The sequence below is a fragment of the Cydia strobilella genome, chromosome 8 (assembly GCF_947568885.1).
Source record: "Cydia strobilella chromosome 8, ilCydStro3.1, whole genome shotgun sequence".
Classification (NCBI taxonomy): domain Eukaryota; kingdom Metazoa; phylum Arthropoda; class Insecta; order Lepidoptera; family Tortricidae; genus Cydia; species Cydia strobilella.
In genome coordinates, this window is record NC_086048.1 from 5109518 (window position 1) to 5136899 (window position 27382).

General features: G+C 36.8%; 2 protein-coding genes across 4 annotated transcripts in view; both read right to left on the reverse strand.

Annotated features, from left to right (window-relative positions):
* The window catches only part of LOC134743385 (uncharacterized), a 33315-nt gene extending 20747 nt beyond the window's left edge, over positions 1 to 12568 (reverse strand). Inside the window, exons 1-10 of the mRNA XM_063676776.1 lie at positions 12036 to 12568; positions 11230 to 11381; positions 10697 to 10822; positions 9642 to 9852; positions 8897 to 9018; positions 7739 to 8010; positions 6857 to 6950; positions 5925 to 6071; positions 4996 to 5145; positions 3849 to 3949 (exon numbers count right to left, since the gene is read on the reverse strand). Coding sequence (XP_063532846.1) covers positions 3849 to 3949; positions 4996 to 5145; positions 5925 to 6071; positions 6857 to 6950; positions 7739 to 8010; positions 8897 to 9018; positions 9642 to 9852; positions 10697 to 10822; positions 11230 to 11381; positions 12036 to 12138 — 1478 coding nt within the window. The 5' untranslated portion in view covers positions 12139 to 12568. The remainder of the gene's footprint in view (positions 1 to 3848; positions 3950 to 4995; positions 5146 to 5924; positions 6072 to 6856; positions 6951 to 7738; positions 8011 to 8896; positions 9019 to 9641; positions 9853 to 10696; positions 10823 to 11229; positions 11382 to 12035) is intronic.
* Positions 12569 to 15266: 2698 nt separating this feature from the next.
* Positions 15267 to 27382, reverse strand: part of LOC134743519 (uncharacterized) — a 99173-nt gene continuing 87057 nt past the window's right edge. For all 3 annotated transcript variants that reach the window (XM_063677006.1, XM_063677009.1, XM_063677007.1), the window contains exons 2-7: positions 24172 to 24368; positions 23032 to 23160; positions 22153 to 22272; positions 21530 to 21692; positions 17451 to 17579; positions 15267 to 17367 (exon numbers count right to left, since the gene is read on the reverse strand). In XM_063677006.1, coding sequence (XP_063533076.1) covers positions 17133 to 17367; positions 17451 to 17579; positions 21530 to 21692; positions 22153 to 22272; positions 23032 to 23160; positions 24172 to 24368 — 973 coding nt within the window. In that variant the 3' untranslated portion in view covers positions 15267 to 17132. The remainder of the gene's footprint in view (positions 17368 to 17450; positions 17580 to 21529; positions 21693 to 22152; positions 22273 to 23031; positions 23161 to 24171; positions 24369 to 27382) is intronic.

A 27382-nucleotide genomic window follows, 5' to 3' on the forward strand; every position in this document is an offset into this window, starting at 1 on the left:
CAGCCGAAACACCTTGACATACGAGATTATGTGAGCAACATCCGTGGAACCCGTATTTTGGAATTGTACAGATTACAGACATTTTAATTATTGCAGGCTTATGATTTATTACCTAATGCTTATATTTGTATATTTTTATGCCATTAATAACATATATTTCAAATTTATTAATATACACAATATAATTTGGGCATTAATTTAATACCTGCTTACGGCTTTGTACTTCTTTGTTTGCCTTATAAAGGTGCTAACAAATTAGCTACCGATATCTTTACAGTTGATAGTACTCGGCTCCTGAAGTATATGTAAGTATGAAACATTATAGGTTTTATGATGTTATTTTGAGAAAATTGGAAAACAAATTTGCTTTGTAAAAAAAACTCTGTTAATGAGATAATTAAATGAGACCTCATTGAACAGATTCTAAAACCTCTTTTAAATATAAAACTTAACTGGCCACTTCACGCTGATAAATCAAATGACACGTTGACAATGACATTTAAGACAAACAAGCAGTTAAATACATGATGATTATTTTTTAGATAGAATTATAGTTTATTTATTTTGTTCGGTAAATAAAATAAAAATTATGAGAAACTTTCTTAATTTCTATTAAAAGTTAATTGTTCTAGTGTAAAGTACCAACCATCTCGTAAAATTTCTGTAGCTAATTTGTTAGCACCTTATATATAAATAATACAATAATTTCAAATTACAATATCCTTTATTTACCAAAATGAACAAAATTATTCTCTTTATTTATTATTTTTCTTATGTTAGGTTTTTTATAATATGCATATAAAAGTAAAATATAAAAACACTTACAAAACAATACAAAATACATATAAACAAATTATAAAAAACCTAACCTAGGGTGCCGCCGGCAGCGGGGCAGGGCCCAAGCTGCCGGTGGTCAGGGCCGCAGAGAGACAAATAAATTAGTATAATTATTATTATTACATACTTATTGTAAACGGGTGTAAAAAGACAGGATTTTCAACGTCAAGGACGATTTTTACCAATAATCCAAATATGAACATTTTAAATCATTTTTAGGGTTCCGTACCCAAAGGGTAAAAACGGGACCCTATTACTAAGACTCCAATAGATTATATTGTGTTTTTTATTCCGTAATCCGTAGACTAAAATGACATTTCATGTGGTACTAAGAAATGTCATGTCTTACATATGAAACGTCATTTTAGTCGACGGAATAAAAAAACAGACCTTAGTTATCTCAATTTGTAGTGTTATAAAACAACACCCTGAATGTTAAACTACGTCAGTTTTGCGTCAACGTCAAGAAATGTAGGGGAGAGGTGGGCATGACGGGATACTTAATGTTTCAAGTCCAATAAAACTGAAAATGCTATTTTTTTAAGTTTTTGTTATTTTTATTTTTATCTTTGGTAATCAGTCTTTCATAATCAACACTTACTAGGAACTCTCTAGTTAGATAATTAAATTAAAAATAAATTAAAATGGCCAAAAGTGCCTTCTCTCCATCTTGCCCCCCAAGTATGGTAAGATGGGGAACCCCTACAGGACAAGATAAGAATGATTCATATAAATATTATATTTAGGGCCTAAACAAAACTAAAATTTTTGGCTTTTGGGTCCATAATCTGATAACTTCTCACGAACTGTTTTACTTTTATTTCTTAAGTCGTCTGAGAGACAGAAAATGTGTTTACAGCTAACATGTACCCCATCTTCTCTTGTTAATTTTATTGTTTGTTGGGTTAATTTTATTGTTTGTAAAAATTGACATGTAAAAGTGCCCCTGTGGCCTATTTGCTGAATAAATGTTTGATGTTGATGTTGAAGAATAAATAAATTCTAATCCGCAATTCTTCATCAGTTTATCACTTTAAAACTACGGCCGTCAAGATGTACCCCATCTTGCCCCATGTGCCTAATGAATATCGAAAGTTTTTTGTAAAATAAACCGTACTTGAAACCAAACAAGTCCTTAGCTGTTGGCGTGATTGCTGGGCCATAGGAATAAATTAACAGTATATATGTGCTGGTGATAATAAGGAAACAAACGCAAACCAAATAAAACACAAAAACCGGCCAAGTGCGAGTCGGACTCGCGCACGTAAGGTTCCGTACCATAATACCATTACGCAAAAAATGGCAAAAAAAGTCACGTTTGTTGTATGGGAACCCCACTTAAATATTTATTTTATTATGTTTTTAGAATCATTTATTCATCAATTATGCATTACAGGTAATGAATACAGGTGTTATAAACAATTAGTTTTAGTTTGTTATAACGGCAACAGAAATACATCATCTGTGAAAATTTCATCTGTCTAGCTATCACGGTTGATGAGATACAGCCTGGTGACAGACGGACAGACAGACAGAAAGCGGAGTCTTAGTTATAGGGTCCCGTTTTTACCCTTTGGGTACGGAACCCTAAAAATAACAAGGAATATGGCAAAAACAGTTTTTTTGCAAATAAATAATTAACGACACCATTTGTCTAGCCGGTCACTGTGCGAACTGATTGCTATGATGGCGACGCATCGTCATGCGTTAACGGGATTCTGATGGTTGGTCAGTCGTGTCGCCATATAAAGCCGCTACCCCGTCTTACTCGTCTTGCCCCTCTCTCCCCTACATAAGATAGTGATTAGATGCACCAAATAGGTGAAAAAACGCCTCAAGCGTAAAATAAACCACCAAAAATCATTTTATGTCGCATTACAAGCCTGATTTAGCTATGAATACTAATACCCCCTTATTCGTAAAACTTTACGAGCCTGAATTAGTTAAATTATGTTTTATCCTTTTCTTACAAATACATAAGTCAAAATGACAGACAAAGACAAACGATTCATATAGCTAATTCAATGACTATTAATCATATTAATCACATTATTTAATTTATTTTAACTTAATTTATTATAAATATGTGTTATTAATAACGTAATAATATACAAATATAAGCATAGAGTAATAAATTAATAAGCCTGCAGTATTTGAAATGTCCGTAATATGTACAATTCCAAAATACGGGTTATACGGGTACCACGGATGTTGCGCCACATAATCTCGTATGTCAAGGTGTTTCGGCTGAAAGCGCCCTGGCAGACTTATATATTCCTGAAGAGAAGGTTCATATCTACCGACTGGAATTGGTTTCATGCTGGTATCAGATGGGTTAATTTAGGGGTCCTGATGGTCACCTTTGAGAGCGTATGCCAAGCACTTCCGGCAGGAATCATACTGGCAGATTTCGCTTTTCTCTATCTACCAGTAAATTTCTAACTGATGCCATAGCTTTTATTGCAGTATCAGATGGGTTAAATGACCCCCCCTTTTTCGCACCGGAAGTGGCTATTTTTTTTGTACTTTCGGCTAGTTCCGCCGTGGCAGACTATCAAATTCGGACTTAGCATCAGTTTTATGGGAAACCATTGTGCATCTCATCGTGGTATCACGTTGGTTCGAAACTTTACTGCCGGCTCTCCAACCATTAGGAGTTAAAGATTTGAAATAATGGGCGTCATGACAATTGACGCCACTGAAATAGATACATTATTTCATAGATATAATTCAAATTCCGACCATAGCGGCACCAGCACGTTGCGCCGTACTTTAAATTGAACCATAACTGTAAGGAAAAACGGTTCAATTTAAAGTGAAGCCGTGCTGTCGTAGTTTTTTCATTCACTTCAAACATAGTCTTTCATCTTTACTTGCCATTTTGATTTGTAGTAACATTCTTTTTAATTACAGACCTACTTACATTTCAAAATCTTCTGCTTGCTATAAGTAGTTCCAGTCTAATTGGAGATATAAATATAGTGGCTCTTGCCAAATAAAAAGTGCCTTACCTGAGCGTCTCGTCATTCAGCAGCGAGGGATTGTTAGACGGACGAGATGAGTGAGTTTCCGTCGTCTGTGACGTCATCTCTCGGAGTTTTAGCTCGCACACCTGCCACACAAATTACGTATTATGAGATGTTAAAGGCTATCTCACAATAAAGTCGGATTCTGGAAAGACATATTCATGTAGACAGAGGTACTACCAATTTCGCGTCTATTTAGTTTAAAGCGTTTCGGAGGCTCAGATGGACGTTTACGTCCGACTTTGGGTCGGTTGCACCAACCCGTCTGTCACCGGTAAAGCGTTCGCAAAATTTTATTGTAGGTATGGGAATTTTCATAGTTCTCTTCTGAGTGATGTTGATCAGTTTGTCAAGTGTGGTTGGTGTAACCCGCCCTTTGACTATTTTATTTTATTATAAAACTTTTAGAAAAGTCAGGATCGATTGACGGCATAAAAAATAAGTCACCAAGCTAATTTCCTGAATTACGCTTACGGATTACGTTCTTATCGCCTTAATTGATTTGGCGAGTTTAGCCCGCGTAACGCTGCAAATTAGTTTTATCTAAAGCTAATTTTAGATCAATGTGTAATATGCAGTGAAGTATGCTAATACCCAATTTTTTTTCTAGCCTTTAAGGGCGTCCGCGACGTCGCGCGGGTGCACGGAGCGGTCGTACGCGCGCGGTTGAAATTGTAGGCAAAATCCGCCGCGTGCGCCCGTGTCAGTTAGCGGCGCTCATACTATTTTTCGCCAACCCGCTCGCCCGCTGCGTGCACACGCGCGACGTTGCGGACGCCCTAAAGCTGTGTTCTGTTTGAAGCTGAAGGTCGTAGAAGGTCGCTTCAGATTTTTAAAAAAAATCACAGAAAACGCTCTAGCTAGCGAATAATAATCCGCCATCTCTAATTGCTTATAGGACGCATGCCTTAGGATGTAAGATTTAATAGATGATTCTAACCTGATCGCTTAAGTTTTACTCTCCAGAGCTCGGCGTGTTGACGTTTTGCTTGGAGTCCTCGGTCGTGGACGGTCGCTTTACCGTGTTGAACGCTTGAACGACTTTTTCCTAAGGAAAACGCTCGCACACAAAGACAAGTCTCGCCAATCGCTACACTACCCTAGTAAGTAAGACTTTAAAGAGGATTCTAACCTGATCGCTTAAGTTTTCCTCCCCAGAGCTCGGCGCCTTGACGTTTTGCTTGGAGCCCTCGGTTGTGGAAGGTCGCTTCAGTGTGTTGGAAGACACGTTCGCGGGCACGGGCTTCCCTTTCAACGGAGGAGCCTTTTTCGAGTCCATTAGCTAATGACAATACATACCAATTTGTGATAATAAGAATAATAGGTAGAAATACTTCTAATCATACGCTTTGATAAAAGCAATAATTAGTATAGCATGAATTTTATCAAATGATTTTTAGGCTCTGACCCTAATCCGTTAAACAAAAGCCTTAGTTTCTTTTTTGGAGAGGTGTCTTAGTCGCGTGCCGAACGCGTGCCAAAGCAACCGTGTCGTTGAAAAGCAACTATCGAGATAGTATTAAGGTTCAAAATGTAACAGCTCATTCTGAGATAACGAGTTTGGGTAATGAAGGACGATCAGTTGCCTGTGTGTGGCCTCAGAATACGGCGCTGCTACATAAATTTGAACCATATAAATAGGACGGTAAAATTTCTTTTTAAAAGAATTTGTTCCCGTTCAGTCAGTAGCGGTAGCATGGTAACCGCCGAACAAAAGAAACAAAGGCTTTTGTTTAAATTAGGGAATGAGGCGTAAAAATCATTAGAGAAAATTCATACTATACATATTTAGACCAGCCTAGAACGTACAGTACCAGCGAAAAATATATCGCCTTCAGGTCTTTAAGGCAAACCTTTTTAGGGTTACGTAGTCCTAGGAACCCTAAAATGTTTTGCAGTAAAAACCTGCAGGTGATATATATTTGGCCGGTACTGTATTTTAAATTGTTAAGTTAGTGCTCGTATTTTGGGTTGGGCATAACCTAAACCAACTTACACCTGTAGCGGTTGAGCCCTGTTCGGCAGTGGATATTTTTCGAAAGCGATTTCTACGATTTGTACCTGATCGATCAACAACGAGCCCTCATTGGATCGCTCCCCGCGTTTCGTGTCGGCGGTGGACGGCCGCGCTTTCAGCGTACTCGATGATTTGTTGGAGATCGGCTTCGACTTGTACGGAGGGCTCTTTTTCTTCTTCGTTTCGAGTATCTGATTGAAGAGGGTAACATCTGACATGCGAATATGATGGAGACTGGCGTTGTAATTAGGGTTGTAAGGCCTTTAACATAGCTGGGCTGCGCGTGCCGTTGAAAAGGCCGGAAACACCGGTTTTTACAGGCCCGACACGTAACACTTGTTCCGGTTAAACTGTTTTAATATTCCTGACCACTTTTAGGGTAATTTACTGAAACACTAATCAACTTATAATTCTTTATTAAAGTACTATATTTATATAGTACTTTAATTTACTATTTATATTTTTTTTGGTGGTAACTACTGGGAAAAAAAATCCCACCTTTTACCAGTGGTAGCTACTGGGAATTTTCTTCAAAAGTTCAAAGGAATAATGCGTAATAAGATGTGGCATTGTATGCGTAAGTTGTGGTGTCTGGCATTTCGCCTACATTTGCTCCGTATGACAGACCCCAAAAATATTTGTGTATTATTAATCTTCTCAAATGTTTTTTACGCCTAAAACCCTAACCTGTTTAACAAAAGCCATTGTTTCTTTTAAGCGAGCGGTCGGCCATTGTGTCTTAGCGCGTTGCATGCGTTCAGACACAATGGCCGACCGCTCGCACAAAATAAACAATGGCTTTTGTTTAACAGATTAGGGTCTTAGGAGTAAAAATCATTCGAGCAGATTTATACTATAGTTGATTCGGAAATGTTTGGATTCAAACTACCTTGAGATTTAATTTCATCTAAATCGATTAATCGGTAAGTGTGAAGAGGTAACAGATAGGAGTTATTCTCGCATTTATAATTCTTACCTCGACACTCTCACTGATGTTCTGTATGCTGTGAGACGCTATGCTTTTAACGTCGTCGAACGTATCATCTCTTTCACAACCAAAATGATAGTATCTGCAACAAATTAATGCCGAATAATCGATTACCACCATTAAAGCACATAAGATAAACTGGATACGCCAACGAAAGCCGAAAAGACCCTGGGTATTGGATCACAGACTATGTGCATTAAAACTCGTAACTAAAATTTAGACATCTTTCTCGCGTTGTCCCGGCATTTTGCTACGGCTCATGGGAGCCTGGGGTCCGCTTGGCAACTAATCCCAAGAATTGGCGTAGGCACTAGTTTTTACGAAAGCGACTGCCTTCCAACCCAGAGGGTAGTAAACTAGGCCTTATTGGGATTAGTCCGGTTTCCTCACGATGTTTTCCTTCACCGAAAAGCGACTGGTAAATATCAAACGATATTTCGTACATAAGTTCCGAAAAACTCATTGTTACGAGCCGGGGTTTGAACCCGCGACCTCCGGATTGCAAGTTGCACGCTTTGACCGCTAGGCCACCAGCGCTTGTAACTAAAATTGAGACAGTCGGTGATAAAGCCAGATACGCTCGGTTTGTTAACACACTTATACACGGTGTAACATGAGGAAACCAAATAATTTTAACAGCATATTCCTGATCATATTTAAACACTAATATGCAACTAAACTTTTCTGTAGTTTCAGAGTTAATACCAATTTAAAAAAAAAAACAAGTTTTTATTGTTACATAGCGCAAAACGCATTTTTGATGGCGATGTTGCCACTATGGGACGTAGTCTAAGTATCCTTATTGATAGATGTCAAAAAGTGACAAGTCGTAACACTGTAAAAACCCGAAGAGTCCCGAATACAACTTACCTAATCAAAGATCTGGACGCGAAAACCGTCGGATGGTGCAGCAGCGAGGGGTTCAAATAGACCCTGTTCAAATTAACCCCCCTGGTGTCCGTCCTGTAGTGCCCTCTGGCGACCCCATCGGGGTTGAGGAACGGTATCATCTTGAACACATATAGCTTGCGCAGTTGTATGGCGATGGGGTCGTGACGGGTCAGTAAAAGATTGAGAAAACCGTTGAATACGAAGCTCGAGGGGGTCTCGCCGGGGTGCACGCGCGCTGATATGAAGATTACCTGGTGGAGTAATGGGTTACTTTAAGGGATGATGACACATGTTGAACTTTATAACATAGATAGCAAATGAGCAATTTATCACAATTATGTAGATATTAAAATAATATATGGAAATAATACAAAAATACAGGACTTGAAAGTTTCAAAATTAAAGTATTTTTTAACTTCCAAAAAGGAAAAAAATAAGGGTACCATTCGATTCCTTACATTTTATCCAATAAAAGATTGTATGGCAACTATATAAATAAACGCAATGTTTCACCGACAAAACCGCAATTTTCTTGTTTTGACCATACATTCAAGGTGGGCTCTCAGTTACCTTGACGTCACGTTCACTTATCGTTTTGTTAGGAGCGTTTCGCGAGTGAAGTACGACTGTCGGACTTTGACTATCATTTCTGACTTTTGTATTGCTTTAATGCAACGGGTCCCATATATACATTTGATCCTAAAAATAAACCTGATTGATTGATATCTTTAATGAAAATTTGTCATCTAGCCTACTGTTTGATCAACTGTGGACGATGATATGGTATCATCTTAAATCTGCTTCTTTTCTTAATAAACTGTTTAATTTACTTTTACTATAATACGCAAGTCGACAAAGTAATTCGGAATTAAAGCAAATATTTCGTAAGCGATTCGCATGCAACATACGGCAATACTTTGTCCTACACGTAGACATTGCATAAATAAACAATTTTGTAAAAAAAAACTAGATCAAAAACTTACCGTTTTCATGGAATGCTCCAGGTACATACATAAAATTTAATCTGAACGATTTTACATAAGCCGTTATTAGTGCCACACGTAGGTAATTCGTTTAGTCGCCATGCAACGTTTAAATCGCGATCGCGTGGCGAGTGCACTTGTGCGAGTAACTTACCTTCTTGTTCGGGAACTTGAACGCTCTAGGTTTGTTCTCGGGGAACAGGTGTTTGAGTCTGTCCTCGCGCTCCGCCGTGATGCCGTGGTGGGAACTTATTGTGAGCAAGTCCACTCGTCTCCCTGTAAACAATCCGAATGTGTTGTTCATACTTGCGGGATTTATGAAATACCTATAACCTAGTTAAATGTAAACAAATTAAGCAGCCTATCACAACAAAATTATAATTACTTACAAAAAAACATATAAATATTTCAAAAATGGAAGATCTCAATGTTTCAATATTTTATGGGGCCTGTAGACGGGCCATATATTTTCACTGCAATATGTGGCCGGCAACTATTGGTGTCTCTCTCTAACATGTGAGTAAGAGAGGGACACCAATAGTTACCAGCCACATATTGTGAAAATGTGACCCGTCTACAGGCCCCATTATACCTTTTATAGGGTACATTTAGATATTATATGTATACGGTAAAAAATCATCTTTTCTGTATTTTTTCTTAAGCAGAATTTTCAGGACTTTAAAGAGCCGATGAGGCTTGAATAGTGTTTTTTTTTAATCTGGACCATTATAGTTTGTTATTGTTTAAGCAAATATACTCTTCATTTTTAAAGTTTCTCGTCTTCCAGAAACGGTTTAACCAGCAGCATTTGATTACTTACTATTAAAACTGAATCTTACACGAAAATAATAGCTTGCATTATAAACTCTATTTTCAAGCACACAACCTGCACAGCGTACCTTCCAGCGAGTATATAACGCATTCCCTACAGTAGTATATATCGTCGGGGGCCTGCGGGGACGGCGCGGGCAGCATCTTGAGGTCTATAGAGTTCAGGGCTATTTGCAGCTCCGCGAACGAGAAGGGGTACGTGAACGCGAAGAACGTAGTCGCCTTCAGGTTGTCGGACGTTCGGTACTTGAAGCTTAGCGTGAACGTGTTGTCATCCATCTGAAAGGGATAACATAATTAATATTGATATTGTTTCTGTCTTAACACTGATTTAAACTTTCACGATTTTTATTCATTATTATTCACAACGACGGGACTTAATCGCGTAAAATAAGTTTTAAATTCACCTCCGACGTTTCGAGGAAGGCGTTGTCCCCGTGGTCTCGGAGAAGACGACGAACGTCGGAGGTGAATCTAAAACTTATTTTACGCGATTAAGTCCCGTTGTTTCTGTCTTACTTATATAAATATGTGCAATTTAATGTGTTTTGTTTTCATGTGTTTTGGGGTTAGAGTTCAGTTTGTTTGTTATAGGAATTTAATCTTTTCGATGCCGTGTCAAACACAAAAGCAGTCATCCAGACGCTACGTCACCGAAGTGTGAAAACTGAAATTGAACTTTATGCATACGCATGTAGGTCTATATTGCTCTGTGGACTATGACCGATTAATCGGTCTTTGGCGTCAAAAAATAATAATTAAATGTGTAAGGATGTGAAAGAGTGAAAAATATTGAACTGAAAGGAAATTACATTCTACTGCACTAGTTGTGTTCCCATATGCTATGCCAACAAATACTAAAAAGTACGGAACCCTCGGTGGGCGAGTCCGACTCACACTTGGCCAGTTTTTTTTTAATTTTTCAGCAAAAAAGGTATGACCATTCCTATAATAGTGAAAATCATGAACAATATTGCCTTTTATCCTTAATTAAAGGGGAGTACCTAAGATTTTTTTTTTGTTTTGACTCTTCTGTTAGGTTTTTTTCATCTCTTATGAAGGTGAAATAGTTAATTTGTTCGTGCAAAAGCTAATGTGCATACAAGTTTTGTTTAGAACTCACAGAATGTACTGGCCGGTCTTTTATCCTTTCCCACTGTGGTTTCCCGGGCAGTGTCCGCGTGACTGGCGCCATGCCCTGGTTATACATCTTGCCCTGCTTGTTCAGGTTTATTAGATTCAGCCGCACCTGCAACACAAACATACATTAAATATTCAACACACATTCAGTCCTTATTCTGTAACCTATCATAGCCCTATAAAAAGGCCTTCTGCTCCATTGTATATTAAACCTCTATTTCGACATATGAAAACAAATAAAACTGCTGTAAAATAGCAAAACAAAACAACCTTAACGAGAAAAATCTTACACATATCAACGTAGCCTGACACGAATGAAAGCTTCCGCTTAGAGTGAGGTGACGTGCGGATATACATACAGATCTTTGATGAGATCTAGATGCATAAAGATCTATTAGTTAGATGGATAAAAAGATGGTTCAACCAGCTTTTACTTCCACCTTTAGAAGGTAAACAAGCAGGGTTCGGTATTGTGTTGATGTGGTAATAGCTTATTCTTAAATTTCTCATACTTACGGTAACAAGAGGCTCTCTGGCTTGGATGCCAAAGTAAAACCAGGTGCGGTTGCCATTCTCAAACTCAGTGCCGGCACAATCTGGCCGAGTCCACATGTTGAACTCATAGTCCGGGGTTTCAGCTGTATTTGTTTTTGGGTTATGGCTAGGAGCTGCAAAATAAATTAAACTATAATACGCCATACTATTTTTTTGTTGATGTGATAGTTGAAATAAAACTATTTTAACGCATTCACTGCCAGGGGGCGTGGCCTAGGAACAAACTTGTATGACGGTGAACGCACATGTGCGTTGGGGGCAGTGAATGTGTTAATCTGTCAGATTATGCGATTATGGTGTTAAGAAAAGGTAAGAGGGTAGATATTTGCTGAGAGCGTCGAATGGATTTACCCGAGTTTGAAGTTAAGAGACACAATTATAATGAATTAAAAATACAACGATATTTCAAATCCTGGCAATATTTTATCATGGTCAATGCAAGTCTCCTGAATGTGTTTTAACTGAGGCTTTTGGAGCAGTACAATACAAGTGTAGATATGGAAAAACCCTAGCCTAAGATACAAATTTAATAAAGAGACAGTGATCATATAAGAATTGCTGTATAAGCAGCTAATTCTTGCCAGTCAATTATTGACCTATAAAGCAAAATATCCATTCAGAATCTGCGCAACCTCGCGCGATGTTCCGTCTACAAAACTGTTTATTAGCCATGAAAGACAACCCTGCTTTATTGGCAGTACAAATTGGATCTGTATAACGGCATTGGACTTTGTAATTTGGCAAAACAAAAACAATAAGAAACATACCAATAAGCTCCGTAGGCACTCGCTCCACATGACCAAGATTTCCAGAGTCAAAATTGTGTATAAAATAAAATCCACCACACTCAAATATATTGTTGTAATCCATGTTTAAAAAATGTACTGTGGACTACATTCTATAAAAAGTCGTAAATTAGTCGAGAATTTTGGCACCCTCTGGATAAACATTTACTTGAAGAATTTGTTCTGCAGAACATTTATATGAATCTGCATGTTTGCTAATATCAAAATGACACTCAAAAACGGAGGTTACACTGTTTTTCTAAACAAAATTATGTAATTTTGTTGACATCGATTGACGGATAACAGCTGATTTGTTTTATTGGTGATCTTTTAATAATTTTCACGCACTCCGAATGAGTATTTGCAAATGGTTTAGTCTTTATAAATATTGTATTTTTTTATGACAAATTTTATTTTGTATATCATTCACTATTATTGACATAATTATTTTATTTGGAATTACACTTTACGCCACCGTGAAATTTTATTCAAGATGGCTGCCACCACTGCATTAACAAAGGAAAGTGGGAGAACAGAGACTGCCAGTGCGAAAAAATATAAAAAAAGCCGGCCAAGTGCGAGTCGGACTCGCGTTCCAAGGGTTCCGTTCGTTACACAATTTAAACAATGTATTTTTTATGCGAAATGTCTTTAAAAAACCCGTAGGGGTCGGATCAAAAACTAAGTAATTAAGTCCGACTCACGCTTGACTGCACATTTCTAATAGGTTTTCCGGTGATCTATAGGTAAAGATCTACTTTGTGTATTTTTTTTAATTTGACCCGTTAGTTTCGGAGATAAAGGGGGGGATGGTCATTTTTTGCCTATTTTCTTGAATAACCTCTAAACTTATTATCCTAAAATTATATAAAAAATATATTTGAGATTCTCACAATGAGCTCTTTTTTTGATATGTAACACGATATAGTTTGACAAACTTTATTTTTTAATTTTCTCATTTACCCCCCAAAAGTGGCCCCCCTGTTTAAAATTAATTTGTTTACGTTACATGTCCATCTTTGGGTCACAAACTTACATATGTGTTCCAAATTTCAACTTAATTGGTCCAGTAGTTTCGGAGAAAATAGGCTGTGACAGACGGACAGACAGACAGACGCACGAGTGATCCTATAAGGGTTCCGTTTTTTCCTTTTGCGGTACGGAACCCTAAAAAGAATACGTTCTACTCATGTTCTACTGTTATCTTGCCAATTACTTTCAAATTTAGTTATTAAGTATTTGCTTATCGTAGTATTGGTTTCTGCTCCACTACATCCTTTATTTGTGCAAAATCAAGTGTGATTAACCAGTGATGCCAGAGCACTGAAAACTAAAATACGACTGCAGATTAACTGATTGTGTTATAAAATATGATTTATAATTATGAAAAGCTTGAGCCAGTTGGTAACTCCTGCTTAGTATAGCACCTTAAATATAAATGTCATTGTCACTACGTAAAGAAATTTGTGTTGAGATATACTGACGAAAGACACCAACTTCTCAGAAAAAGGAAAGTAATTCAAATTTTCTATGGGAAGTAAATTCTTCGCGCCTACATTTTTTAAATTTGCCGCCTTTTTCTACTGACGAGGTCGCCGCACATTCATCAGTGTTCAGCAGGGTATAATATAGAGTGGTTCTACCCATTTTTTTTAAATAAAAAAATAATTATATCTAATAATTGACTACGACTATTTCTAGTGCTTTATTTCATGTATGATGTGTAAATAATTAATTTTAATTATAGTCAGTATCCTTTTTAATTTATACTGAAACAGTGCTTAATCGCGTGCACTTTAGACAGACTGGCGAGTAATTAGTACCTATATCAACATCTTCTAAGTATAATACCTATAATATAGTTCCGCGGCTTCGTAATAGGTCTATTGCGCTTATTACATCTACCTAAAAAAATATACGGTCGCCAGGCACTTGTGGTCGGCGGGTGCCTCGACAACTCCACCCTAGTTAGCATCCTATAATAAGTGCTGAGTTGCTGACCTACCGAAGTCCAAATAAACATTTTCATTTCATTTTCATTTTCATTTTTATTTCACCGAAACAGGATTTTTGCCAAAACCGGTTTCGACTCAGTTTTGGCCGAAACCGAAACTTTTATAGAGTTAGACCTAGCTAAGTTGGTAGCGATTTTAATAGCACACTGTGCAAGTGTTATTTTAAACGTCAAACTTCTATGAAATTATTATTATTATTTTCTTTTTTTTAAGGTTCACCAACAGTGGCAACAACAACTTATAGACTAACACACTTGCATACTATATATTAAATTATGATTGCGCCACCAATTACAGGCGAACACAGCATGCATTAGTATTTTACTCTAAACATTTCAATAAGATAAGATAAGAAGAATTACCATTATAATTAATAACTAGACACAAACGTTACGTTTAAACTAACACTTTCACAGTCTAGTGTCAGTCTATGCTATCAAAATTGCTGACATGGCGTTTTAGTTTTATTTAAGAGTGAAATTTGTTGTTAGTTTAATTTAAAACAATATATATAATATCCCTATTTTTATAGTCGATATAAGGCCTATTTATTACTTACTAGCTTTTGCCCGCGACTTCGTCTGCGTGGAATCAGTAACAGCAGCTAGAGTAAGTTTAGCGCCTGGATAAAGTGTAATAGAAATCATGCGATTTGAGCATAAGCTTAACATCAATTATCGGGTAGTAAATTACATCTCACAATTTCACCCCTCTTTTCACTCTCTTTAGGGATGATTTCCGACATAAAAACTATCCTATGTCCTTCCCCGGGACTCAAACTATATATGTATATGCCAAATTTCAACTAAATTGGTTTAGCGGTTTAAGCATGAAGAGGTAGACAGACTTTTGCATTTATAATATTAGTATCGATTATGAATGGATCTACCTTTTCGTACCACCCGTGGCGTGGTTTCGCGGACACTTTCTGGCATCATTCGATTCGGGGAATGAAACTCAGAATAAAACAAAACAATTTATATATTTTTTAATTCATAGTCACGTTGTGATTCCGTTTGACTTCAGTTAATTCATTCTAACTATAGCTCCGTCGCTGATCGATAGTTGTGATAAATTGAGTTCTGTAGACCTCTTTATTGTTTGGCCCATAACCTAGACCTAGACGGGTGTCGCTGGTAGTAGTAACTATTTATTAATCTGTGGTAGTAGAGGGTTAAAACAAATGAAAAGGAATAGATTAACTTCAAAATTGTATTTTCACGTTGTCCTTACGATTATAACAAAATTAAATAGCTTAATTAAGTATACAATAATAATAGGTTACTTAGGCGTGGCACTTACCTAAGGATTATAAAAATTACATTCCTTACGATTTCGAACAACTTGGCCAATAAATGCCTTCATCACAAAAATCATGTTACTTGTTAGAATCTACGAGTAATACCTAAATATACACTTTTATCTACACTCTTTGCATCCTACTTAATATGTCTTTTGTGAGCATGGTTGAGTGTGATGCTAAAACAATTTTATGAACATAAATTGCATGTCATCAATTCATTACTAAACATTTAATGGTGATCGATTAAAAAAAACGCAATGTAGTATGAATTTTGGCAACTTCTTTTGGCAATTTCACCAAAATAATGATAACAGAAGAAGGGGGTTTTGAATGATTCACGGTTAGTTTCACTAGACTTATATTGACCGGAAGGTAATCACGGTCTATATACCGGTAAATATAAGTCTAACAGAAGAATGGATGTATACCTACATAAGAAGGTTGTCAATTTTCTTGATTTTCAAAATAAATATAAAACTGACGTGTTGCACCAAAATATAATAGACGATGTAAAATAAATAAAAATATCACATTTCGGAACTACTACTAGGGGTAATATGTGTTTTGTATGAAGTATGAATGTACTTATCTTAACTTAATTTATTAAACTTACCAAGATTACATACAACGAAATCAAAGAAAAGACTTCTACACGTTACAAATGACACTGAGTGAACTATACTGTCAGTACCTTAGTCAAAAATTAATGATGCATTTAATTTAGGTCTTTTTTGGTTTAAGAGACAAGTATACCTAGGTAGTTAGTACTTGCATGAAAATTTCTCTTTAATAGCAAATAGCAAAACCATATAAGAAAATACGTTATTTACAAATTACTAAATATTTGTATGCTTTTTGTCGTTTCTGTAATACGATAACGCTTTGTTGGGCATTTTCATGTAAGTATTAACAGGACCAGTCAAGTTACTTTAACACCATTCTTGTTCTGCTTCTTTTCTGCACTCATGCCATGAGAATAATTTCATTGAAATAAAAATCTAGGATGAAAACAAACATAATTATTTTTACGACTAGGACACATATACATACATATGAGCATTTCACACAATACAATACGCACCGTATCACATACATATTATGACGTAATAAACAATTTTTGAATAAGGAATAATTTGTCAATTAAATTAAAATAGCTATTTTATGATATAAACTAATTTTAAATAACTTTAATTGTTATAACATCCACATTCCTGAATTGATCTCGATCTATTATTCACATCCATTTCTTACATACAATATTTGGCGGAACATATTGCTATACATACAGCAAATAAAGTACGATAATAATTGAGACATTTGTTAAAATGAGTCATCATTCTGAGCATAGGTTAACAATAATTATGTTATTGCGTCTGTGTTATAGGTAACATTTAGGTAGGTTCAAAATATATTACATAATCAGAAGTGGGTTTACTTTAGTACTTAGATTATTAACACGTACCTATATAAGTAGTGATAGAGTGAATTTTAGTTTCAGTAAGTGTGTCAATTCGTCAGATGGTGCTACTAACGGAAGACAGATGTGATTATTTGAGCTAACATTAAAATCAATATGCAAAGGTAGGCAATGGCTTAATGGAATAAATTACATCGTACTCCGTTCCGACTTAAACAACATGCCTCGATTAGACGGGTTCAATATGACCTCGCCCGACCATCCTAATTATACAAATAAGTTTACATTTTCCTCATTAAATAATAATTATATAAATTATCTAATGATCAGTCCTTTGAGATCGGTTAGCCCTTTCCTTCGTTGGGTATCGTGATGGAGACTGTGGCTGGTCTGGTTCGGTCTGAGGCGTTGTGGACGTTGGCGTGCACGGGGGCGCCTCGGCATATCTCGTCGGTCGTCGTCAGCTTACACTCGACAACTCTGTAGTTGCACGTCGGCGAGCCGTAGTCGAAATCGGGGCGAGTCACAGCATTCGGGATGTCGTTCTGGATCATTGGCTCTTCTTTGAACGGCGGACAACTGGAACAACAGACCACGTTTTATTGCTTTGAAACATATTTAACATTCAAAATTACTGATCAGATTATTTATTATGTGTATACCTCATAGGGGGTGGAGTTGGAGAACGTGAAAGAGGGAAGCTTGCCACCTCTCTGGATATGGCGAGAGACTTGATAGATCCAAATGTTGCTTCAGGGCTTAACGGAGCTCCTAAAACTGACGCCATACCCCTGGAACAAATAAGGCATATAAGTATTAGCAGAAGAAGTTCAATATCAAGATGGATCCCCAAGTGATTGAATACTTACAACAGTTATAATAATAAAATAATAAAAAGCCTTTTTATTTTCTTATCAACTACTTACAAACTTGGTAACACTTGATATTGTTAATTTATTTTAATTAATATATATATGTTTACTTTTTAAAACTTATTTTACTCGGTTAGTATAATTATTTTACTTATTTTTATGTTTATGTATTTAAAACTAAAAGTTGATAGAAACCCCACTTTATTGGGTAAAGGCCTCCTCCAATTTGTTCCACTCGTCTCTGTTTTTTGCCTTATTTAGCCATCTTAGACCGGCCGTGGCTACTATGTCGTCGCTCCATCGCTTTCGTGGTCGTCCTGCCTTTCTTTTTACGTCGGGACCTTTCCATAGAGTCGCTTCTTTTGTCCACCGTTCATCTGTGTATCTTGCTACATGGCCGGCCCATCGCCATTTTATTTTAAGTGCATATTTTAGTGCATCTGTGATTTTCGTTTTGTTTCTTATGCGTTCACTTCTGACTTTATGTATTTTCCTTAGCTTTAGCATGCTCCTTTCCATCGCTCGTTGGGTAGTGGTTATTCTGGCTTTCGTCTTTACCGTGTGACTCCAGGTTTGGCAGCCATATGTTAACGCCGGCAAAATATTGGTATCCATCACTATTTTTTTCATGTGTAATGGGTAGTCTCCTTTAAGAATCTCTTTTAAAGACCAGTACTTTTTCCAGCTTAAGGCTATACGTCGTTCTATTTCGTCTTGTGTATTGTCATTGCTAAAAGAAACTTCTTTTCCGAGGTATATGTAGCGCTCCACGTATTCTAGAGTCGTATGTCCCAGATTAATTGGTTGTTGGAAGCTATTTGTCATAATCTTTGTTTTGCTCTCATTCATCTTCAATCCTATTTTCTCGCTTTCTTCTCTGAGGGAGTTAATCATTATTTCTAATTTTTTGCTGGTGGAGGCGAGTAGAACGATATCATCCGCGAACCTGAGGTGGCTTAGGTATCTGCCATTTACTTTTATTCCCTCCTGTTGCCATTTTAGCTTTGTGAATATGGTCTCTAATACGGCAATAAAAAGCTTCGGTGAGAGGGGATCCCCCTGTCTCACGCCTCTGCATATCGAAATAATATCTCCTCTCGCTTCCAGTTTTACTCTACTAGTGCTATTATTATACAAGTGTTTTAGGACATTAATGTATTGGATATTTATTTCGGCTTGGTAGAGCGCTTCCCAGATAGAGTCGTGGGAGATGGTATCGAAAGCTTTCGCGTAGTCGATGAAAGCCACGTATAAAGGTTGCTTAAATTCTCTATGTTTTTCTATTATTTGTTGCATCACATGAAGATGATCCGTTGTTGAAAAGCCAGAGCGGAAACCAGCTTGCTCTATAGGTTGAATGGTTTCTATTTTAGCGTTTATTCTACTTAGTAAAATTGATGTGAACAGTTTATATATAGTGGATAAGAGGCTGATCGGGCGATAGTTAGCAATATCTTTGGAGTCGCCTTTTTTATACAATAAAACTATTTCAGAGCTTTTCCATTGTGCTGGCGCTTCGCCTGTGTCTAGGACCATATTGAAGAGCTTTGCCAAAAACGGGGTAAGTTGGGATTTTCCAAGTTTTAGAGCTTCGTTTGTAATACCGTCCGGCCCCGGGCTCTTGTCCATTTTTAGTTTTTTAATGTGAGATAGTAACTCTATTGACTCTATGGGCTTAATGGTTTCGTATTGGTTTGTCGCTCTAGATGGTTCGATTTCTTGAAAGCTTTTATTTTTTTGGCTGTATAGCTCTCTATAAAATTGAGTTGCGTTGTTTATTATGTCTTTTCTTGTTTTTGTCTCTTTGTCGTTAGATTTTAAGCTTTGTATCCAAGTTTTTTGAGTATTCAGCTCTTTAAAAGCTCTTTTTGTGCTTCTATAGCATTTTAAGTTTTTCGTTATAACATTTTTTCTGTAGAGCTGGTAATCTTTCCTTAACGCTTTACTAGTCATTTTAAATATTTGACTGAGTTCTTGTTTAGCTTCTTTTGACTTTTGTTGCATTTTAATTAATTCCGATCTTCTTTTAATTAGTTCTTTAGTTTTTTGACTTATGATTCGATTTTCTCTTGTTAAATTATTTTTATTATTTATTTGTAAGCTATTTTTGATGGCAGTTTCTATTGCGTCGTAGAATGTTTGTAGTTGTGAGCTTTTTGGACAGGTATAGAGTTCTTGTAAGTTGTTTTCTAAGTTTTGCAGATATAATTCGATCTCTTTATCCGTTTTAGGTCTGTTACTTGTAGATTTGTAGTTAGTTCTGCTCTTTTTCATAGCGTTGTTGATTTTCCAGGTAGCTCGTACTAGACGATGATCCGACGGAAATGCCACGTTGTTTAGAACTTCTATATTTATTACGTTTTTTGGTTTGTTTGTTAAAATATAATCAATTTCGTTTTTCGTTTTCAAATCAGGGGAAATCCACGTCCATTTTCTTTTGTCTTTCTTCTTGAAATATGTGTTCATGATCTTTAGCTTGTATTCGTTTGCGTATTGTATTAATATTTCTCCTCTTGCATTCCTTTTCCCGTAGCCATATTTGCCCATAATGGTATCTTCATTTTCTTTTGGTAGACCGATCTTTGCGTTAAAGTCTCCGATGACGATCAGTTTTTCACTAGCGATCTCGTGTGCCTGTTCTAGCGTTTCGTAAAAGCTGCTGATTTCTTCGTCTGTCGAGCTTTCCGTGGGGGCATATACTTGTATTATAGAGAGTATTTCGTTTTGATAGTTCAATTGCAGAAGTGCTACTCTGTCTGAGAAGCCCGTAAAGTTGAAGATACTGTTTTTATGTTTTTTGTTTATTAGGAAACCGACGCCATGCGATCCCTGTGTTTCGCCTTTGTAGCAAAATATATAATTATCCATTTCTTCTATACAGCAGCCCTTTCTTCTCACCTCTGCTAGGCCTAGAATATCAAATTGTATCTTCTGTAAGGCATGAGTAAGTTCGATCATTTTTTCTGTAGATAGTAGTGATCTGACGTTATATGTTGCAATTTTTAAATACTGTTCGTAACTTTTATTTTTGATTGGAGGGTTGTGGTCGCTGTCCCCACGGTGACCAGCCGGCTTGGGGAACTTTAATGTTTCTTTTTTGTGTTGTTCGTTTTGGAATGTAAAGGATTTGTGAGAGAGGCCTTTTAATTGCTATTCGGAATCGGTGTCCCTATCAGCTCTACTTTGTAGTGTTTCAAATTGTATTTTGTCTCTCCCCAAAGTAGAGCTCGAAGTATCAGAATTTGACATTGTAGGTTTTTGCATGTAAGATGTAATATCGTATGTTTTGTTTTTCTTAGTAGATCGGTTGTTGACTCTACATGTTTTTTCGTTTGTCGCATTGTTTCTGGGACCTTCCGGGGATTCCGACAAAATTCTTTTGGCCGGTTTCTTCTTGTAGGCAGCTGTAGAGTTGTTATGTTTAAGTGCGATAATTTTGTCGTGTCTCAGTATCACCTTTTGCCCTTGTTCTCGCTGTTTTTGTAGCTCTTCTTGAAGCTCCTTACGTTTTTGCAGTACTTTTTTTGTGTAGTCTTCTTTGATATATATACCAGTATTTTGTAGCGATTTTCTTCCCTTAAGAATTTCAAGTTTTCGGCCGATTGTTGTTAAAGTGACCACGATGGGCCTAATTTTTTCGTTCTTTCTTCCCATTCTTCTTGCGTCTTCTATCTCTCCCGATAGACATCCGCTTTTCATAGTGTTGTTGAAGATATCCAAAATAAGTTTTTGCAGGCTCCAGTAATTGTGTTCTGTTTCTGGGACAACAGTTACAACAATAAATTTGGTATTATTGAGTGAGCGGGCAGAGCAGTGATTTGTTAATAACAATTAAAACATTTTCTGAGTAAGTCGATAAAGACACTTACACGACGGAGTCAGATGGCACAAGGAAAGGTAAAGGCGGCGGGCAGGGTGCGTCAGCACGGGCGGGCGATGCAGGCTCCGTGGAGCGTGGGCAGCGTGGGGATTCACCGTCCTCCACCAACCCGAGCCAACTGCGTATACCACGCCATATACCGCTAGGACTACCTGTAAAATTATAAATAACAACTAAGTATTTGTTTTATAATAAATCATTAAATCTTATCTAAGCGCTTTCCCAACTCGAAGCTGCTGAAGCTTGACGGCCTTATGCCGAGAAGCGGCGTTGGCTTTAGTTTTTGCGAATGTTTTAATCACCATTATATTTCTTATATGTCTAGTTTATTACTTGATTGGACATTCGCACGAATTATAGTCTTAAAAAACAAAAATAAGACAAAAAGACTCAATTTTAGTTTTATATGCGAGGAGCTTAGTTTCACAAACAAAAGCGATTACAACGCCTGACGTTGCTGCAAAAATATAACCTATGGCGGGATTCACATACTCATAAAAAAAAATTGTCATGTCATGTCAACTGTAAAATTACTAATGGTCCAAAGACGCTACAGTCCCGAACATAGCCTATTCCAATTAACTTATTGACAAGAATTTCATGGCAACTTACGGGAATATTTTCTGCTATTTTGTGGGCTCAAGGGATAGAAGTCGCCGTGAATGGGGCAGTGGAACGCCAGTCTCCTTTGCCGTCGCTGGGCGGCACGCATCAGTATGCATAACACGATACCTGCAACAATCAATTATATTGTTATATTCAAACCACGTTTGATAAAACATGTAATGCTTAATTTAGACCTTTCGAAGAACTACATACGGTCCAATTATAAATGGGCTCGATGCTTGACTTGGGCAGTTTAGTCTTAGGTCGGATATTGTTCGAGTATTTAGCATACAAGTTGAAGAGTACCTAGACACGGCGTGATATGCGTACGCGTTGGTATCTATCTACCTTTAGACATGTATTGGATTATAATTTGATATATTTTTTTTAATTAGAAGTCTAGTCATTCATTTACGTCAACAGAAACCAGATTTAGCCACTTTGGACATCATATCATTCTGGACGTATCACGTTTAAATAAATTTGTTTATATCATATACACACACACATACATTTACAGCGGTACGCCAACACATTTACAAGCAATTAAAATTATTCGATTTTAAATAATATTTGAGTTAAGATTTGATTGAGAATTAAATTAAATTAAATGTAAAATTAAATTAAAAAGATAACAGTTTACGTCTGAGTATATTACAATCATAAAATGCCTACATAAAAAAGCCGACCACCACTTTTACGTCATACATAGAACACGCGGCTATTTTAAGAAAGTTCATTTCATAAATTGAGGCGTCGAAAGAATAATATTTGTCTTTAGAACGTATGTAATTTAATTTGTTATATCATTTGATATTCAAGGGTGTTGTGTTCTGTTTGCGTAATATTCTAGAAGAATAATTGATTATTACTAAGTTTACTAACCAGCAATTGTCATAAGTGCACCGGCGACTATGCAAACGGGGCCAAGCACCCGAGAGTTTCCTGTAAATGCGATCCGCTCTTGATAATGATCCTGCTCTTCATTCTCCCCACGGACACGGTACGACGTAGCTGGAAAGAAATTAAATTATAGCGTCATACAAAAACCATCATTATGGAAAAGTCATTCGTCATTTCATTAACGAAGTCTTTTATTTCCGAGAATATAACAGTAACCTTCATTAACGTTTTGCTTTTAAGAAGCATTTTAAAAACGACGTATCTCTTTGCTAGACATTATTGTTACTTACGCCATCTATATTTTAGTGTTAACTTCAATTACATTTCAAACTTAAAAATGGGTAGAATGGAATGGTAATTTGAATACTACACTGGTCACCCAGTCATAAACAATTTGTGTGCTATTCAAAATATAACACAATTTTCTACTTCCGGTCAATTGGTCGAATTGGGAATGGGCTAGTTACCTGTTGAAAAGTTATTGCAATCACGAATTTCATCAAATTATATTTTATGATCGCGGAAAAAGCAATTTAATCTCACGTTTATTTTACTATTGCATTTTCAATGATTTATAATTTATCTAAGTAGATAAATCATTTCAGATGTTTAACCTCACATAAAGACTTGGTTATTTCCGCCGAGTTTTTTGCCGATCCCATACCCTTCTCCAATTGAGGGGGGATTTAAATCTCGAGGCAAGAGGTGTAGGGTTAGAGCCGGTGTAGCTTTATTTGATGTTCATAAGCGCATTGTAATGTGTCTACTTGAATAATAAACTGTCTTTATCTTTCTGCTAGGAAACTAGCACTTTTAATGTATAATGCATTGAGGTAATATGTAAACAATATAATATAATATAATATGTATGTTGAGGTGTATGTGAGGCGGCCTCTCGAAGAAAATGTTTCTGCACCTCAATGAAGTGCATGCACTTCATTGCTACTGGCTAGCTGCGCATTCTTTAGCTTAGTGACAAACGTCAAACGCAAAAAGTGGCGGACCTTGCGGACACAATCTGTTCTCGACAGCTTGTCTATATAGGTACATGTCAGTGGTATAATGTAGAGAAATGTGGAAACTAAACACCTACAAGCTACAAGATTAAAATAGTAGACTAACCAGTAAGCACGCATCCAACCAGCATGAAGAGGAAACCGAATATGGGTAGGATGATTTGGCAGTTGGCGGCGACCACGATGCCGGCAACCGCCAGGCCGCCCTCAACTTTCTCGACGCGCAGTCTTGAGATGGCGGGCGGACATCTTGGCTTTCCCACCGGGGCTCGGACTAGGGGCTCGCCTGGAGGTGACGTTGTCCTGTAGCAAAGAAAATTGGTATTTAGGAAAATTGTCGACAATAAGCATATATTGGCTAAGAGTGTAAACCTGCTTAATCTTTTTTTGAAAATAAGAATTTTTTACAGTCGAAGACAAAAATATCGATCGACAAATGGCTCAGAAATATGTGAACACGACTTTATTGTCTAAGGTGTAAGAGCGTACACATATTTTTGAAACTGGGCATATATATTATATGCCCTTGACTGTACCTGCTTTGATAGTAAATTAATTTCAAAAAGGTTTTAACAGGTTTACACTCTTAACCTTTTCGACGCCGTGTCAAACACAAAACCAGTCATCAAAACTGAAATTGAACTTTATGCATCTGCATGTAGGTCTATGTTGCTCTGTGGTCTATGACTGATTAATCGGTCTTTGGCGTTGAACCTACGGTGTGTATATATCGGTCATTGGCGTCCAAAAGGTTAACCAATAGATAATAGTAGGTATGGGTAAAATCAAGTACCTACACATAGTCTGGACAGAGCATTAGAACTACATTTAGAAGTATGTAGTAGGATAAAGTAAGAGGTATGAGAGTCAGACCAAGCTAACTCTGCACCAGTCGGTGCAGAAGTCCAAGTCTGAAGAGCAACACAATTTTTTTTAAACTTATTCGGGAATCGGGATTTGCAACGTCGTTTACGTCTCTTTTGAAGTGAGTAAAAATGTATATTTTAATTTTTATTACATATTTATTTTAAGGATAACAAACTACTTGTATAATATAATATGTTACATTTCGTTATACATTTAAAATTAATACAACTACCTATAACCAACGCCAGTAAGTATGCACTAAGTATTATGTTGGCGTGTGTTTGACATCTTTGTGTGATGAATTGTGGCGAAAGGGTTAATTTTAAATTAAATTTAAAATACTGTCCGGCCACGTTGGCGGTTGACATGGGCAGCTGCTACGCGTATTAATACCACAATATGCATTTCACACACGTTGGCGGTGACACAAGAATTCTAAACAAAAGTAATTTAACGAATAGCCATTACCAAAAATTAGAAAAAGATACTCAATTTATCTCTAACAAAAATCGCTGATGATACAAATGCATCACAAACTTATGAACAACATAGAAGATTTCTAAGGCAATGAACTCTGAATGTCTAAATAAAATTATTTTGTTAAGACGTGGGCGAATCTCATAATTTAAGATCGATGAACAATAAAGTAGGTACCTACCTACTACTATTTTTAGTATCTGTTTTAATCCTACTCAATTTCTACTTGGTTAGCATACAGCACAAAGTTATTTTAGTATTTAACTTGGGGTATTTGAACTCTTTATTAAAGGAGAGTGAAGATAATACCCTGCCCTTTCCAACCTTTCTTACAGGAGGTAGTAGGTACTCTTTTTTTTTTGTATGACCTATTTTTAGGTTACCATACCTCAAAAGGAAAAAACCGAATCCTTATAGTACCTATCACTCGGGCGTCTGTCCGTCTGTTACAGCCGATTTTCTCCGAAACTCAGTGGACAAATTAAGTTGAAATTTGGTACACATATGTAAGTTTGTGACCCAAAGACAGACATGTAACGTACACAAATGAATTTTTAACATGGGGGCCACTTATGGAGGGTAAATGATAAAATTCAAAAATATATATTTTTAAACTGTTACATAATCAAATGAAAGAGCTCATTTGATTGTAAGAAGCTCAAAAAATTTTTTTTTTGTAATTTTAAAATAAATAGGTAGTGTAGAAGTTATTTAAGAAAATAGCCAAAAAATTACCATTCCCCCCTTTATCCCCGAAACTACTGTCTAAAATTTTGAAAAAAAAATTACACAAAATTGTTCGTTCCCTATAGATGACAGGAAAACCTATTAGAAATGTGCAGTCAACTCACGTTTCACATAAATAAATACATTGTTAAAAATTGTGTAATGAACGGAACCCTTGGAACGTGAGTCCGACTCGCACTTTGCCGGGTTTTTACTAAATCAATCAATCATTTTAGCCCCCTATCGCCTACTGTTGAGCATAGAGGCCTCTGGTGTATTTCCATTTGACCCCGCCGGGCAAAGATAGGAATAGGTATATCACTTTTCATATAAATCATCCCCATTTGTCCCAGTCTCATGTATGATGAAGGTCACGTAGGGCGGGGACAAATGGAAATACACCGCTTCTCTTCGTAGGTACGCCACTTATCCCGGTCCTTGGCTAGTCTCATCTACACACACAGTAGTAACAGTATTACGTCTATTTAGTATTTATCTCTCTTGTTGTAACTAAGTGACACAACTTTTGGCTCCAAGCATGTTCTCTTGTAATTTTGGCTCAACCTTGTGTTTCTCGTACGGTGGACTAAGTTTATTTTTGCTATTGTCTAATTATTCACTAACGAGTCTTTACACTTTCGATGTTCCTATACACGGTTTTAATAAACGTAGATATTATACAGGGCGTCACTTTATGAGGTACCGTCGTTCATGCAAGCGCGACGTACTCTTGCGGTAAGGAGTTAAATCTTAAGAAAAAAAATATTAGGTACTCAAGGGTATACTCTAATGTACAACACTAATAAAACCCATTAGAATTATTAAATACAAACAGTGTAAACTAATTTCACTTCACCTAATTCCATACTTGCCTCTTTTACAATTGTTAATTTTAAGAAATTTTAACAGAACGAAAACGTAAGTCTAACCATTTTGCATTCGGTACGCGAAGGAAAATAAATTAAAACATATATTTGTGCGATTCAATGATATTTCTGTTAATATACTAAGGTAGTTACCCTAACGGAGAGAAAACTGCAGCCAAATAACACTAGACCCTACTCATATAGTGTTGTGTTCCTGCCGGTGAGTAAGGTTGCCAGAGTTCAACGAGGGTGCGGAGTGTTAGAGTCGGCAACGAGCATGTAACTCCTCTGGAGTTGCGGGCGTACAACATAGGCTACGGAGACTGCTTACCATCAGGCGGACAGTATGCTTATTTGCCCAACGACGTAGTATAAAAAAGA